Source organism: Micromys minutus, assembly GCF_963924665.1.
Source record: "Micromys minutus genome assembly, chromosome: 17".
Taxonomy (NCBI): Eukaryota; Metazoa; Chordata; class Mammalia; order Rodentia; family Muridae; genus Micromys; species Micromys minutus.
Window position 1 is genome coordinate 23,771,601 of NC_137952.1, and position 15,960 is coordinate 23,787,560.

The 15,960-nt window shown below is 42.9% G+C and overlaps 1 protein-coding gene across 2 annotated transcripts in view; it reads left to right on the top strand.

Annotated features, from left to right (window-relative positions):
• CDIN1 (CDAN1 interacting nuclease 1) overlaps positions 1-13,344 on the top strand; it is a 191,860-nt gene extending 178,516 nt beyond the window's left edge. For both annotated transcript variants that reach the window (XM_080931591.1, XM_080931592.1), the window contains one exon: positions 11,622-13,344. In XM_080931591.1, the coding sequence (XP_080787717.1) occupies positions 11,622-11,751 (130 nt within the window). In that variant the 3' untranslated portion in view covers positions 11,752-13,344. The remainder of the gene's footprint in view (positions 1-11,621) is intronic.
• The last annotated feature ends 2,616 nt before the right edge of the window (positions 13,345-15,960 follow it).

Here is a 15,960-nt window from a genome sequence, read left to right on the forward strand (position 1 = left end):
TTTTTTGCTTTGCTTTGGTTTGCTTCTTAACAACTAATTCCCACAAGCCCTAACAGCAAACACCTGCAACAGTACTTTTGGTTTCTCCCAAGCCAAGGACCTAGACACTCTACAAAGCACAGGGACCTACCAGCATTCACAGCAGGCAGACAAGGACATCATGGCCTTATTTCAAGGCTTATTCTCTTGCTCTTAAAAGAGAGATTCCCTTCCCTGTGTGGTAGACTTATTAGCAAAGGGGTTGATTTGGAGGATGGGTGTGCAGGGTCTTACAACAGAGGTGTGAATGTGTGTGTTATGTGTTGTGTGTGCATACATGCTTGGCTTCCAATTTGTTATTCTCATTTCCAGCATTTTCCTCCATGATGAAACACGGAACAGTTTTATTTCGGGGTTGTTGTAGGGGTGGGAAGATGATTTGTTTAGCTAAAGAGACTTTCCTTATCATGAAATGCTTGCTGTAAGGAGGAGACAATTTAACTCCCCATTTAGAGCGAATTGGGACCTTGCATACCTGAAGCCTTGTATCACACTTGCTTAATGATAGATTTATAGGGCAAATGCACATCAGCCTTAATCCCTGGTTCTTTGACTTTGCCAGGGATGAAGACTCCGATTTTTTTTAAGCAGACTTTTATATATTCCGAACCTATAAATCTCCTAGTGCCTTGAGATAAATGTCTCACTGACCTCTGAGTTACCCTGTGATCTTTAGCAAACTGAGTCAAAGTAAAAGAAACTCCGTGTGTCTTATTTCTAACAGTGAAAGTCCACATGACGGGGAAGCAACTGCATAAGCAGTATTTGTGTAATAAACTATTTAGTAATGTGTCTCTAGTATCCTGGAAGTTGGACAGAAGTTGGGAAATAACTATAGGACTTACCAGAGCGAGTCAGTGAGCAGAGTGGTCAGAACCAGCAAGGCTGCGGGTAGTCAGCCCAGGCTTTGCCAATCCAGTGATCACTATCCATTATGCCTGTCATATCAATTATGAATTCTCTGACACCAAACACTAAATCAGCTGAAATGATGGGTTTGCCTTTGGCGTGTTTCCCTGGGGAAATAACTGAGAAAACATGTAATAATTCACACAACCAATTTTGTAAACCACCCCCAACTTTTGGAAGAAGGCTGGGAATAAATTCTAGGTAGAGAGATGTGATTTGCACCCAGGTGCGCCTGAAGCATTTGCTCATTCTCGGTGCCTTGGTGCTTTCAAAGTAGATGTGACCTTGGCCCAGTGTGAATCTCGAAGGTTTCCTCTCTCCTTACCACACCGCTGCTGCGCCAGCATCTTCCCATTCAAGGATGTATAGTGTGTCCCACCCCTGGGGTCCTTGTTTGACATACACCAGCCTGCACTTTTACCAGCCTTAATCATCTCAGAAGACCCTGCCCCAGTGGTTCCTGTGTCTCTTAGGAGCCCTGAACCCCATTCCAGCACTAATGGATGTATGTGGGAAATTTAAAGGGACCAGGAGATGAATAAATAGGATGTCATTGGAAACTCATCTTTTCTAGGTAGACTTGCCAAATAACACACCATTGATATAATTATTCTCCTGTGAAACTTTCTGGTTTATTCAATAAAGTATATGTCCACTTAAATAGACTTAGATTCACTTCAACATCATTATTGTCTGCCACTGAAGGAGAACAGCACTTTTTACTGTCTTGTTGAACATTCGGGCATATATGTAGATTTTTGTCAGGTCAGTTCAGAGGAGCTGCCGCAGGCCAAAAGTAAACATCTGTTCAAGAAAACAAACAACAAATATCTCCATTTGCTCTCTTCCTCTTCTGAATTAAAAAATAATAGTTATTATGTAGAAAGACACCAAGTATGGCATCTAAGAATATCCAACATAGTACAAAGAAACATGGTACCATTTCTCAAGGTAATCTGATGTGGACTTGGAAACATGGAGGAGAATCTTAGGTCACTTGGATTCTGTTTGTATATGGATTTAGCTTGTCTTCCATGTAAAGGTCTCTGTTTATTTTCTGTGGAGCATGAAAGCCCGAAGTGAACCAGCGTATTATTTACTTTTTATCTTTAAATTGTATAGAAAATATGTTGCATAGAAAAGAGGAAGTTGTCATTTTTGCCTGGTTTTGTTTGTTTGTTTTTGTGAGGGCAGTTTAGGTTTACTTTGGTTTGGTTGTAGGGTGTTTTCTTGTTGTCATTCTGTTCTGCTGTGATGAGGCAGGTGTTATATAGCCCAAACTACCCCTGAACTTACTGTGGAGCCAAGGCTAATCTTAAGCCCACGTTCCTCTCCCACCTCCCCAGTGCTGTGATTTCTGGTGTGCACTATCAGGCCTAGCTTGTAAAAAGTTGTATTTTTAAAATCTATCACTAGAGTTCTCTTTCTTCAGTTAATTTACAAATACAATCCTGCCAAGCCAAAAGAAAAAAAAGTAAATGAACCAAGTTATTGTATTTTTATTTCATTCCTCGATGCCATGAAAAGGGATATTTGCATTGTGTATTAAATTGACCATAGTGCCAGACTTTATTATGTTATATGACATGATCGCTAATCTGTTATCACTGTACACATATTTACACACAGGCCTAAGGACACATACTTTCCACATAAACACGTGCAGGCATGTTTCCCTTGGACTGAAAAGTTATTTACAACTCTGTCTGTAGATACATACAACAGTGATTAACAAGTGCACAGCCAATCTACAACGTGCAGATTAAAAACCAAATAAACGGCATAAGAGTTTATTTTAAAACAATTACAAGATGTTTTCTATTTCTCCTTCCTCCTGAACTATGTGTTTGAAAACAGTGTCTTCATAAGAACCACATGCAGGTCCCTTGGACTGCAGAACAGGCCGTGTCCAACAACCACATGTCTGCTCACATGCTCAGAGGATAGAGACCCCACACAGCCACTCAGAAGGAGAAAGGAAAATGCTGCATATATATCCCGTGTATGATTCTCAGGATTCTACTTTGTCTGATGTTTTCCCATTTTTCTTAAGATTTTTTTTTTCTGTTTGACTATGATTTGAAGTCAAAGATTTGGGCTGGAAACAAAGATTTTAATCAATACAACTTGTTTAGTCAATACAAGTTTTTGTTGTTTGATGAAGATTCTCATGAATAGAAACTTTATAAGTCAATCAGTTATTTTATTATTGTTTGCCATCCTTCAACTGAAGCTTAATTGAAACTCCAGTTTCTAAATACACACAGTCACACACACGCACACACACACACACACTCATACTCACACTCACACATGCATTCATGTGTACATATATATGCCTGTCTTTTTCTCATAGAGCTGAAGATGTAGATACACCAATTTAAAGACACAGGAATGATACATCTCTACAATAGATATAGATAGATGATAGATAGATAGATAGATAGATAGACAGACAGACAGACAGACAGACAGACAGACAGGGCCTTCACAATACCAACCTTATTCAACAAGCCTGAACCTTCTCTGGAAGGGGGAGAACTAAACACACTCCAACTCCCAGAATCCTTTAGCCTTTTCCTTCCTCAGCCTCTTGTAAACGCCCCCTCCCCAGCCGTCTGTTCCTGTTGATATGCAGACACTGTGGTAGTGCCTTGATGAGCCCCTTCACAATGGAAGCATCTCTCTTCTCTGAACTGGATGCGATGGTTCTTCCTTAGCTTACTTCCTCCTGCTCGTCAAGGGCTTTAAACAGGCTTCCTCAAATGCCCTCATTTTCTTCGTCTTTTCTAACCTGAGCTATGGGTTGCTCGTCCATGTACTTCCTGAATGACGTTATTCAAATCTAACTGAGTCGCTAGGTGAATGTAGGGTAAAACTATTGAAAAGCCTTCACTGTCAGACAGGTGGCTCCTGGGCCTTGTACACACTCTGCTTTTTCATCTTTCCAGGCATTGTAAATATTGTTCAAAGATGAATCTCTGCTATAAATTCCTGAGTAAACACAAGATGGAATGAGAGACATTGTAGTGTACTTACTGTGAGAGCAAGCAATGGAATCAGACTGTTTAGGCTCAAGCCTGACCCTTTAGTGTCCAGCTTCTTTCATCTGTTGGATGAAGATGGTTGTATTAGTAACTATGTTGTTGGTGACCCATCACCATGGAGTGTCATAGCCACAGGCAGACATGGCCTCTGGAACAAGCAGTTGGGGGTTTGTCTTGAGTGGCAACCAGGAAACAACGAGAACAAACTAGAAGTTATGGAGCCTTTTTAATCTCAAATCCTGCCCCTGGTAAAGTAATTCTTCCAACAGGTCTTTCCCAAACAGCACCACTAACTGGGGACTGAGTGTTCAAATGCCCGAGACCGTGAGGAACATTTCTCGCTCAAAGTACCTCAATGGCCATGCAGAACTAGTAGGCCTCCCTTTCTCTGTAAGTTATTAAAAGCCATCTGAAAAACCCCTGCCTTGCTGAAGAGTGGAGAGCTACAACAGGGATACCCTTCCATTCCATGGGTTAGAAGAAGGAAGCATGTTCTACCTGAACTGGAGACCCAAGTTCTCCGATAGGATGCGTTTCCCAGGGAGTTGTAGAAAACCTTCACCTGAACTGCACAATTGTTGGAGCTTATCCCACGTTCTATGAGACAGCCCCCAAGACCATCTGAGGATAGCCCAGTTTTTCTGGAAAACTAAGAATTTACTCCCTGAAGGACATTTTTTTAAAATGCTCTTGCTGACAGTCTTTAAAAATACTTTGCTGCGTTTACTGCCTTTTTAAAACTGAACAAAATGTCCTCAGCATCTGTTTTTCCTAGACGGTCCCCAGCATCTGCTGAGAGAGACAGAGTCTGTCTGCTCCAACAGAACAGTCATGGACTGTCACGGCTGTGGCTTTGTATGTCTCTTCCCCAGTCTCCAGTCACTGACTTCAACCGACTGGGTGTCCCACCTCCACCTGCCCCAACACCCACTTCACACTTGCAGCCTTAAAAGCTCTATATAACCAAGTGTAACAGCAAATCCACAGCATCAGGAAGAAAGAAAAAAAAAACAGAAAAATCTCATGTATAACACCAGCTTCTCAGACACAGCAAGCATGGGACTGGTGCACAGCCAAGAAGCTCTGATAGCAGGAGACGCAGAGTTGCTCAGTAACGGGGGCTTGCCTGGATGTGTGTGGTTGGTGCTTACTGATAATCCAAAGTTCATCTGTGACTGGAAAAGCCAATCTGTACCCACCAGGACCCTCAGTGCTGCATATGTGAAGAAGAAAGTTGATTATGAGTGTTTGTGTTCCCCATCTATTGCTGTATAGCAATTGTCTATAAAACTGCGACCTAAAATAACATTTTCACAGTCTCACTGAATTCGCAATACAAGTACAGCAAGACCCTAGACATCACGCTTCCTGGCCCTCAACAGCCCTCTGTTTTCATCTTTCCCAGTCTGTAGTAGTGCAGTGTTGGTCTCATATACAGATAGACTGAGGGTTTCTCTTCCTCCATTTCCTAAGAAGCTGAGGCCATGCCCAGTTCCTCTTCATCGTATGAGTATCTCCCACAGAGTAGTTGGCTTCAAAGTCTAAGCAAAAGAAGCAATAGGGGGAGCCTTTACCAAAAGGAGATCACGGCCTGTGTGACTTAATCTTAGAAGTGACATCCTATTACTTTTCTTTCTGGTAAAGATAAATCCTTAGATCCATCCAATATTTTTTTACATCATGGTGTCACTGTTTGAATAAGAATGTTCCCTATAGAATCATGTATTTGGACGCCAGAGTCCCAGTTTGTGGCACTGATTGGGCCATTTGGGAGGGGTGTGGCCCTGATGGAAGATGTCACTAAGGATAGGCTTTGAGAGTTTAAAGAGTCTTCTAGTTCACTCTCAGCTTCATGTGTGTGTGTTTGAAGGTGTGAGCTCTGGGCATCCTGTTCCACCTACCAACCCTGCTACTGCCCAATCTGCCCTCCGTAATGAACACTTTGCCCTCTGGAATCATAAACCCAAGTAAACCCCCTTCTTCTATAAATTGTTTTGGCCATGGTGCTTTCTCACAGCATCAAAAAAGGGACTGAAGCAAGCACTGGTTGTACAACAGCCTGAATCTGAACCAGCAGGAGGCACTGAGGGCATTGCTGACATCTGCCTACAATGCATGTCTCCTCAGCCCACAGAGCACTCCAGCCCAACCGTCACTGGTGGCTCCGTTCTCGCTGCCCATGGCATCAGTGAGCCTGCTCTCAGTAGAGGGAGTTCTGAATGGGGTCTGATGCAGTTGCTAAATGTCTTTCCTTTCAGCTCACTCTTGCTGTGAAGGCAAACCATATGTGCAGGGACAGGTTAGTTACAAGTTTGCTGAGTATTTTCACACATCTTCAATGTGACTGTTACCCATATCACAGAACTCACTCTGTGGATGCTGTTCACCTGTGCACAACACATCCAGCAACAGAAAGAAACAGAAGCAATTAGAACAGATACAAGGATCTTCCTCAAAACAAACAAAAACAATCTTTGCACCCCATAGGATAACAGCTGTGCTTTTCAATCCCATCTACTTATAAGATAGAAAGTGACTGAAATCTACTGTGAATTCTGTTATTAACATTTTAAAAATAAGACAAGATAAAGCTCTCCCTCCCTCTACAGCTGAGTACATTTCTTGGTCTATACCAGTCTCCAGCAGTCGTCCCTCTCGGCCCTCTGGCCCAGGTTTGAGAATATCCAGATTACAGCCCGGGGTAGAAGTCAAACATTCCGACAGCCACAGGGTCCCAGTGGATGATGGAAAAGAATCAACCAGGCAGGACAAGATCACACACAATGTTATCATCCATCTGTGCTTTATACACAGAATTCCCGAGGGCTATGTTGGCCTTCCGCGCATTCAGTGAAGAGGTATGTATGAAGAAATTAGTCTCTAGAATGAGACTCCATGGCACAAGTGTGAGGATCAGGGACATGGCACAGAGCCTTGGCATCCTAGAGTAACAGAGAGCAGTGGAGGCCATGGGCAGTCTGAGGACATTAGTTATATCTGAGTGGCGGTGACTGAGCTCCCTGTTTGTAGCTAGACCAGTTTCTCAAAAGAAGGGGATTTGTTTACAAATCCATAGCTCATATATGTGCTTTTTGAGACAGGATCTCATGTAATCCATGCTGGTTTCAAACCCATTGTATAGTCAGTGGTGACTTTCGACTTCTGGCCTTCCTGCCTTCACCTCTTAAGTACTGGGATTATAGGCATATGTCACTATACCTTGTTTATATGGTGCAGGTAATCAAACTCTGGTCCTCATGCCTTCCAGGCCAAGACTCTGCTAAGCTATACCCCCAGCCTTTCAAGAATCTTAATTAATGAAAGCCAAGCCCTGATTTGGTAGATTTATTCACAGTGGTTTGTAAGACAACCCCCTTTGTGTTTTCAGACCTTTCAATTATGGGATTGTGGGGAGAGGTATTACATAAAAATCTGAGTCTTGAGCATCTTAAAAATTGCGCCTAACTCTGCACAGAGACATGACAGAGAGTTCAGAGTGGTGGCACATGCATGTAACCTTAGCACTTAGGTGGTGGAGGCAAAAGCATCAAAAGACCTAGGTCATTTTTAGCTATGTGGCAAGTTCAAGGCCAGCCTGAACTACATGAGTCAAGGTGGGGGGGCTGGGAGGTGACAGCTGTTCTCTGTAAACATGGCCCCAGAACTGCCCAAAGCATTCTTGATAGAGTCCAGTTATCGCCAAGTCACTCCCCCTTCTCTGGTTCAGTTCTGCTCCTCTCTCCCCCTACTCAGTGAACTGGGTCACTATGCTTGCCATTTGTACAGTCACAGATGACCTTTTGCCTTAGCTCCTTCTTTTGTAGAACAGGGAGTGTACGTGAGTCTAGTTCAGAATGTTGTCACAGAATGAAGTGAGTGTATATGTGGAAGATGTTCAGAAGTATCTGTGGCACCTGGAAATGCTGTGGATGTATTAAAGCAGTGTGAGTACTAAGTACACAGGACCAGAAGTCTTTCAGATTTGGGTTTCTTTGGGAATTCTGAACATGTGCACTGTGTATTCCAATATCATCTGAAATGGGACATGGTCTCCAAACAACATTCATGTATGTTTCCTATATGCTTTATACGCATAGGCTGAAGGTAATTTTAAACCCTATTTCCAGTGCCTCTTCTCTTACTACAACCCACACCACAAGGTCAACTTTTCTACCGTGGAGTCAAGTTAATACCTAGTTCAGCCTCAAAGAGACATTTATGTACCTATTGTCACTGTGATCTGTACATACGTCATCAATGTATTCCTTCCAGGTCATTCCAAATGGCCATGTTGAGTTCACCAGCACTGCTGTCTCTAGACCACCACTGATGATGCAAACAGGACTAAGCTGCCTGGGGCCTCTGTTGTTAACCACATCCTCCATCTTGTCCCAGAGACTACCTGCCATGAGCTAGGCACTGTCTTGTGAAGCCCTGAGGATATGAATGGAAGTAGTATGTGGTCTCTGCCCTCATCTGGGTCCCAGAATAAGAAGAAATGAAATGATGAAGTGCAACATGATCCCTGGGAGATGGGTGCACAAAGGACTCCCAGCATTAGTGCAGTGTCTCCTACTCAGTGTTTCTAAGTGCCCTAAAGTGGCAGGAAGCCAGAAAAATGCTCGACGCCTTTGCAAAGTTGACATTATTCATCCTTCCAAGCTCTTGTGTTTCTCAAGAGCTGTTTGTTAAATTTACCAATTTGGTGGTGTTTTATTCATAAACAGATGACTTGTTCAGTAGTGACTCTCATCCTAGTATCTGCTCCTCAAGGAAATCTAAACTTCACTGAGGGGAATAGCAACTGTCAAATCATAGTGACCCACGAGAAAGGTCAGACACCATTCATGTGTTCTCATGCCCTGAATTGCGTGTCCGTGCAGTGGGAGGCTCCGAACCGGTAATGAGCACCCTCGATCTGGGCTCTAAGACGCAGTCTCACACATTAGCTCAGACTAGCTTTCTGTGGTCGGCTCCTTCATTAACAGTAAACTGCCCAAAGCCTGCCTTGCCAGCATCTGATAATCCCAGGACCCTGAGCTGCTAAGGAAATCTGAGAGAAGCACAAAGGAGCAAAGCCAGATGCTATTCTGTCAGTATAATCCCAAACATGTCACCTTCTAAAAATCTGTATTATCTTCGTCACTTACGAACCATTTGTCCATACAAGAAATTGTGTTTATTCATTTTTAGCTAATCAGATGAAGTATTTTCATTAGAGTGCTTGAGCTCAGGAAAGCACTGGTGTTTCCTAACTCCCACGAGAGCCTTAGAGACAGAGAGATGGAGAGTCCTGACATTTTCCTGAATACATCCAGGCTGCTGTCTTCCGGGAATCCTGGTCCTGAACCATCACTTGAAATACTCAGGTCCACAATCCTGCCAAAACCTCTGTGGCTGCTAGATTTCATCTGTTGCCGCACAAGTGAAACAAGCTATTTTCTTGAGCGTGGAGGTGTTCCCCAGCCTGGCCTCTCTGTCTAGAAAGGGCCATTTTCATAAAGAGCTGTCACGCTCCCAGTCCTTTGGCTTGTGATTTAGCTGTTCAGGGGACGTGCAGACTGTTGTTGCTTGCCCAGTGCTGGTGATATGTGTTTTTTTGTTTTATTAAATCTTTAAAATACCAGGCTTGCTTTTTATGATGCCCGTATATTCTTTTGTTCTTCTTCATGACTGGCTAGATCATACTTTTGCTCCCTTAGTAAAAATATTAGTGCCTTTCTGAAGCACACTGTGGTCTCCAGAGTGGCTGCCTAACAAAGTGGAAAAATGTATGGCGCTTGCTCTCAGATTCATGGAGGCCTTGTTGCTGGTGTAGTACAATGGGATGGTTTAGGGCATGTATGAGGCCCACAGAGATGCAGGTCTTTAGTTTCTTACCAGATTTGACTTGATAACTCTGACATCATTTGACACACTCTCAAAACTCTTTATGAAGATTAGCCACACAATGGCTTATGTTGTTCACAATTTGTGTGTGTATGTATGTATGTATGTATGGATGGATGGATGGATGGATGGATAGATGGATATGAGTGTGTGTGTGTGTGTGTGTGTGTGTGTGTGTGTGAAACAATCTGTTAGGTCAAAGCCAGCTCTTATCTAGGTATGAACTTGGGCATTCAAGTCTCGGTGCTCACCATCAGTGCAGAGGGAACCTAAATCTTCTACTTCAAAGAAAGCTTTTTCTTAGAGATGCTGAGGAATAAGAGAGCAGCACCACCTTTCTCTAAACCTTCACAAGACCCAAGTCAGAAGATCGTCCCTACTCAGAGGAGACTCAGAAAAGGTTGAATTAATCTTGACTCCAACTAGGCTTACCCACTGATGCAAATCCCCCAAATAAGCCAGCCCATGACATCCAAGTGAACTTGTTCCCGTGCATTAGTGTCTCTTAGCCCATCCCATACTGTTAGTTTTGGCAAGTGCACCACAGCAGATAATAAATCACGGAAGGCAAAGCTTTTGGCCTAGCTTTGTCCAGCCTGCTGTAATGTTAGAATACAAAAAGCAGTTCTGTTTCCACACATCCTTTCACCAACCCAACATTCATAATTTATGATCTCACTGTAAAATTCCTGCAACACTACACCAAAAGTAGCCCTGCCCTTTAATTAAGTACTCACGGCAGGGAAAACATGAAATAGATGTGCAGAGGGTCTCTCTGTGCTCTGTGATTGATAGCAGCTACTCCTTTCTGAACCCTGCCTAAAGGTCTCAACTTCCTGATGGGTGAAGCCCTCTGTAGGGCCACTTCCTGGGTGTGCCCTTCAAGGATCAGTGGTTGCTAACAAAACCAAAGATAAACTCAGGGAGCACAATGTAGTCATGTTGAGACTTTAAGCCTCCCTCTGTCCATCCATAGTTAGTTGCAAGTCTCTATGACGATCCCTTGTTCCTGAGGGAGCTTACAATTAGATCACGTTCCACTTCCGTGCTTACAATGTGGTACGAAGAATGGCATGTTGGGAAGAGGTCTTTTTGAGGCATCCTAGTTCGACACACACATTTTATCTTTCTAAGTTACAAATAATATCAGGAGATATTTCTGGCCACAATAATGCTTGAATTAAACATGATAGCCAGAGAGACCCTCAATCTGTCCCATTGTTCTAAGTTCTTTTGCAGATGTTTTGAGACAGCCCAGTTTGGCTTCTAGCCTCCACCTCCTGAGGGCTGTGAGTATGACTGTGGCTCACCATGGCTAGTTGTTCAAACATTCTTTTCCTTTGTTAGAAGTAGGCAAGTTTAATTTTTAAGATAGTACTAGAAAAGACTAGAAGTCCAGCCTCCCAGAGCCAGGTATTTCCGGCTCATCAAAGCTTCTCCTTTAGTTGTAGCCTTCCTCAGCTTAGCCGTGATTTCCTGATCCCACACCCGAGGCCCTTTATTGAAAGATGCTACAGGTGAATGGAGCTGATGGGCTCCTGCAGAGAAAGAGGATATCTGTCCAGGTAGCAAGAGTGGGATTAAGTTTGTGCCCAGCCGCCTCCAATCATGCCAGTGGCCAAAGCAAGCCAGTATGGTTATACTCACTTAAACTGTCTTTTATCTATGCCTTCAAGATGTCTGGTTTCTGGACTGTGTTGCTGTGGGCATGCATGACATTTTCTGTTGTTTTTGCAGGTTCGGACCAGGCTTGGTCATCTATTGGTATGGATTTATCCAGGAACTGGACTGCAACCGGGAAAGGGGCATCCTGCTCAAAGCCTCTTTCCCAACAGACATCGTCACCTTATGCCATAGCACAGCTTGACCCCAAAGATCCTGGAAGAGGAGCCGGAAGCAATGTTACTTTCCTGCAGTATAAACTGCTGGCAACATCTGCCCTGAACTTCAGCTGAACCCTTGCTGCTGCAGCCGCAGCCCTACCTCTCTAGACAAACATATCAAGAGTTTCTGTTTTCCTTCATCCCTGGGTGATGTGAATAGCCAAGAACTACAGACACAGCCCACTCATTATCAATATTTCTGTCTCTGACAAACAGTTAGTTTATAGATAGTCATAATCTTGCTTCCTTCCGAATGCTTTCTCCTTGTATACTGAACAGAAGAGAAAGGATGGAGACTGAAACGTATGATTTCTCAGTTCTCCTCCCTGGGATCAAATATTTTTTTCTTCTAAACCTCCATTCATATTCTCCCTCTCCCTCTTTTCCTTCCCCCCAGTTTCTGTGATGGTACACTGGTATTGAGTGTTGCATTTCCACTGGGGAATAACCTAGCACAAACCTAGAAAAACTGGAGACAGGAAGTCCGTAAATAAGTGTTTCTTCTCACCTGGGGCTCAGCAGAGCCAGACCAGAGCCTTTTCTGAGGAGCCTTGTGGCCTCCTGACTTCTGTGGCATTCAGCCAAGCTGTAAAAATCCACCTTGATGAGAATTTCCTCTTTTCATAAAGTTGATTTGAACACCAAACACTTCACATTGACCTCACTTCAAGTACGAGCTGCAGTTGTGTCTGGAAAACCACGCTCCTTTGGCTTGGGGCTGAGGCAGAGGACTGAACCCCAGGCTGCAGTCTACAGTAGCCCACTAAACCGGACTGCGGCAGACACAACATTAGCAGCTATTTTTATGAAAATTTTTAAGTACATTCATACATACTGCTTTGAGTCAGCATTTTATACCACATAATTGTATAATACTCAAATGATTTAAACATTATAGTCAGCTTTGAATGAATTAAGTGTACCAGAAAAATTCTCGAGTGATTTTTAAATAAACAATATAAAAGGGATTTTGTATTTATTCAATTTAATTTCTTCACTTTTATATACTGCAAACCAGGCTTCAGTCAGAAGCAAAACATCAATAAAATAATTATAAACTTATCTTATGTGAAAAAACTAATCTGTATCTCCCCAAAAAATGTATTTTGCAAAAAGTGTGTGTGTGTGTGTGTGTGTGTGTGTGTGTGTGTGTGTGTGTGTATTGCTCCTATGCTTGTAAAATGTAGCTTTTATAATGTTGAACAGTTTTTAGAAATAAAAATATGACTCTTAGAAACAAATACCTTAACTCATACACATTGGTTGGTTCCTTTTGTAGCTGGTTAGTGAAAAACTTGGTCTGTTGCCTTCCTCCCAAGAGTCACAAGTGTGGCAAGTCCAAGACAGGATCTTATGCTCTCCTGGGAGACTGCAGGAAATCAAGCGAGAGAGGTAGAGTTACCAGTAAGGTAGAGTCAGGCAAACTGTTTCCACCTAGAATGCAGGTTCGGTGTAAGAAATGGATGATTTGAGACCACTATTACAGTGACTTTATACACCATTTAAAGAAAACTACAAAATCTGGTCTCATGGCATGCCCTAAGCTACCAGTTTGGTTTGGTTTGGTTTGGTTTGGTTTGGTTTGGTTTGGTTTGGTTTGGTTTGGTTTGGTTTGGCTTGGTTTGGGAGTTGGGAGTTGCAGTAAATTACATGCATCTGCACAGATGTTGAAAATCTTGCTAAACCCTTGTCAAAGATTTGCTTGTTTTAACATTAGCTGAATTTATGATGACCATCCTCTAATAAATTGTAAATGATCAAAAAGTGCTTTCGTTTACTGTTTACCCTTCTACCTAGAGTCCTGAAAAATGTGTTGTGAAAAGGTTCTCCTGAGCCCCAACAGAGAAACAGCCTTGTAATTATGAACGAAGCATCCCAGTTCGGCACTCCAAAGCGAGAGAGACCCCAACAGTAAACTAAGTCCCGTGGCAGTGTTATAGGTGCCTGGAAAACCAGTGTGACCCTGTGACCACTGTTTCATTAGCGACATCTGGAGAACAAGGGGCGCTGCTCCCACATGGGAAGCCAAAAACCCCTTTCACTTTTCTTCTGTCTTAAAAATGCTTCTCTAGGTGCTGTAAAAACATTTAAGAGTATGTTGCTTTTGCAGAGGGCCCAGGTTCAAATCCCAAAACCCAAGTAGCACCTCCAGGATAGCCATGTCCTCCACGGCACCACACATGTACATGGTACACATGCATACATGCAGATATGCAGAGCACTCATGCAAATGTCTTAGAGATACCTGTTCAACATCCATACACGTTTCTTGACGATTTTTGTAATAGAGGAAGTCCTGTAATATCAGCTCTGGATAGCAGTCATGGGATAGCTTACTTTTCTGTCTGTCATCAGTAGAGCATTGATGTTAAAGCCAAATCTTTAACATCATCATGGACCATTTTGCGCACGATGCTGATAACTGCGCCAAGTCAGGATGCAGGAATAAAAGAAGGAAAAAAAAAAACCTCTAAACAGTGCTCTCTCTGCCCCATAGACTTGCCACACACATGTACCCACAAGCCCACTGGACCCCTTTGAACAGTGGATAGAGATTGACTCTGAAAAAGGCTCATGCACCTGATGTGCAAGGTGACTGTGTGACTCCTCCTATCCTCTTTCCTTCCTAAAAAAAAAAAAAAAAAAACTATAAACAATTGAGAATCTTTTACCTTCCAGTAAAATGTATGTATGTCAACTTTTTCACACATGATAAAGTTCAAAGTTCTGAAGTCCACCGCTTAAGAGAAGGATTCATTTTAAGTATAAGCCCTCGTCACCTGCAAAACTTAACACCACTCTGAGAAAAAAAAAGATGAATTATTGGACTTTGGGGATTGCATTAACTCTTGAGAGCCACTGGAGAGGAGGCTGCTTAGAGCCCTGATGAGGTAGTCTAAATAGTCCCCTGGATGCTACACTAATTAACATCCAGCACTGAAGTGAACAGTTTGCTTACTCTCCCTGGGAGCCTGCTGCGCCCATTGTTTACTTTCTACACTGGATACCTAGTGTTTGCTCTTTTGAACCTGTTTTGGGCCTGGAGTATCAATAAAATGAAATCTAGAGTGTGATGTGTGTTTCTTCTTCTCTCCCTGCTTCTTCCTAGTCATCTTTGCTTTCATTAACCTCACGTTTTCTTCCACATGGTTATGCCTTTCTCTTTCTTTGTAGAGAATAATCCCAGGAGCAAGATATATCTTCTCTAGATCCTTGGGAGGTCACCACTGACTAATCTCATCGAGTAAAAGCAAAACTCACACACTTCACCAACCAAGACACTGGTGCCTACAGGGTCCTCCTGTGTGCTTAACTTAGAAATATTTCATATGAGATTTATGCGTTAGGTAAATGTTTTGGCAAAGGGAGCCAACAACGCTGGCCATGGTAGCAAATGTCATCAGTCCCTGCACTCAGGAGATGGGGCAGTCTGGTTTATATAAAAGTTTCTAGGCCAGCCAAGGCTACAATATGAGCCTCTGTCTCAGAGGGGGAAACGGATCACAAAAGAAGCCAAGACATGGAAGGTTTTATAGCACCTTTCAACCCACATGATTGTGTTCAGCTGATCATAGTTGGGAATTAAAACAGTAAAATTTCTGTCTGGCTTAGTGAGTCAGTCACTCGCTCCATTATTGTGAGAGTGGCTTGCCACTGCCTATGACTCTAAAAGGAGACTGCTTCACAGAATAAGTCTGGGATGACAGGGATGGGAGGAGACACTCTCCCTGTGGGCACATTCTTGATGAGGGTTAAAGAACAAAGTAAGAGGGAACTTACCATGCAAACAATGGTAATGTGTTAGCTGTGTCACCAGAAAAGCTCAAGTTGCCTGTCTCAACCTGAGTCACTCTTGGGTTAAGGAGGGGCCATGAGTGACTTGGTTGAGCCTATCCAATCATCTTCCTGACCTTTCTGTAAGAACCCAACCTCGAGTCATTTTAGGAAGAGCATGCATGATTCCAAAGGTTAAATAAGGAAAGATGGGATTACGAATTAAATAATAACCAGAAGAGCCTGGGCTGCCCACGTGTCTTGTGCTTTCCTGCTATTGTTTTGAACGTGGCTAGGAGACAAAGAGCTGCTTAGGTCAAGCACCATAAATTACAGCTTTCCTACAATAATGATCCACACAAATGATTTCAAAGCTTGATCAAAGTGATTCCAAAGAGCCTTTAAAAACTTTTCTACAA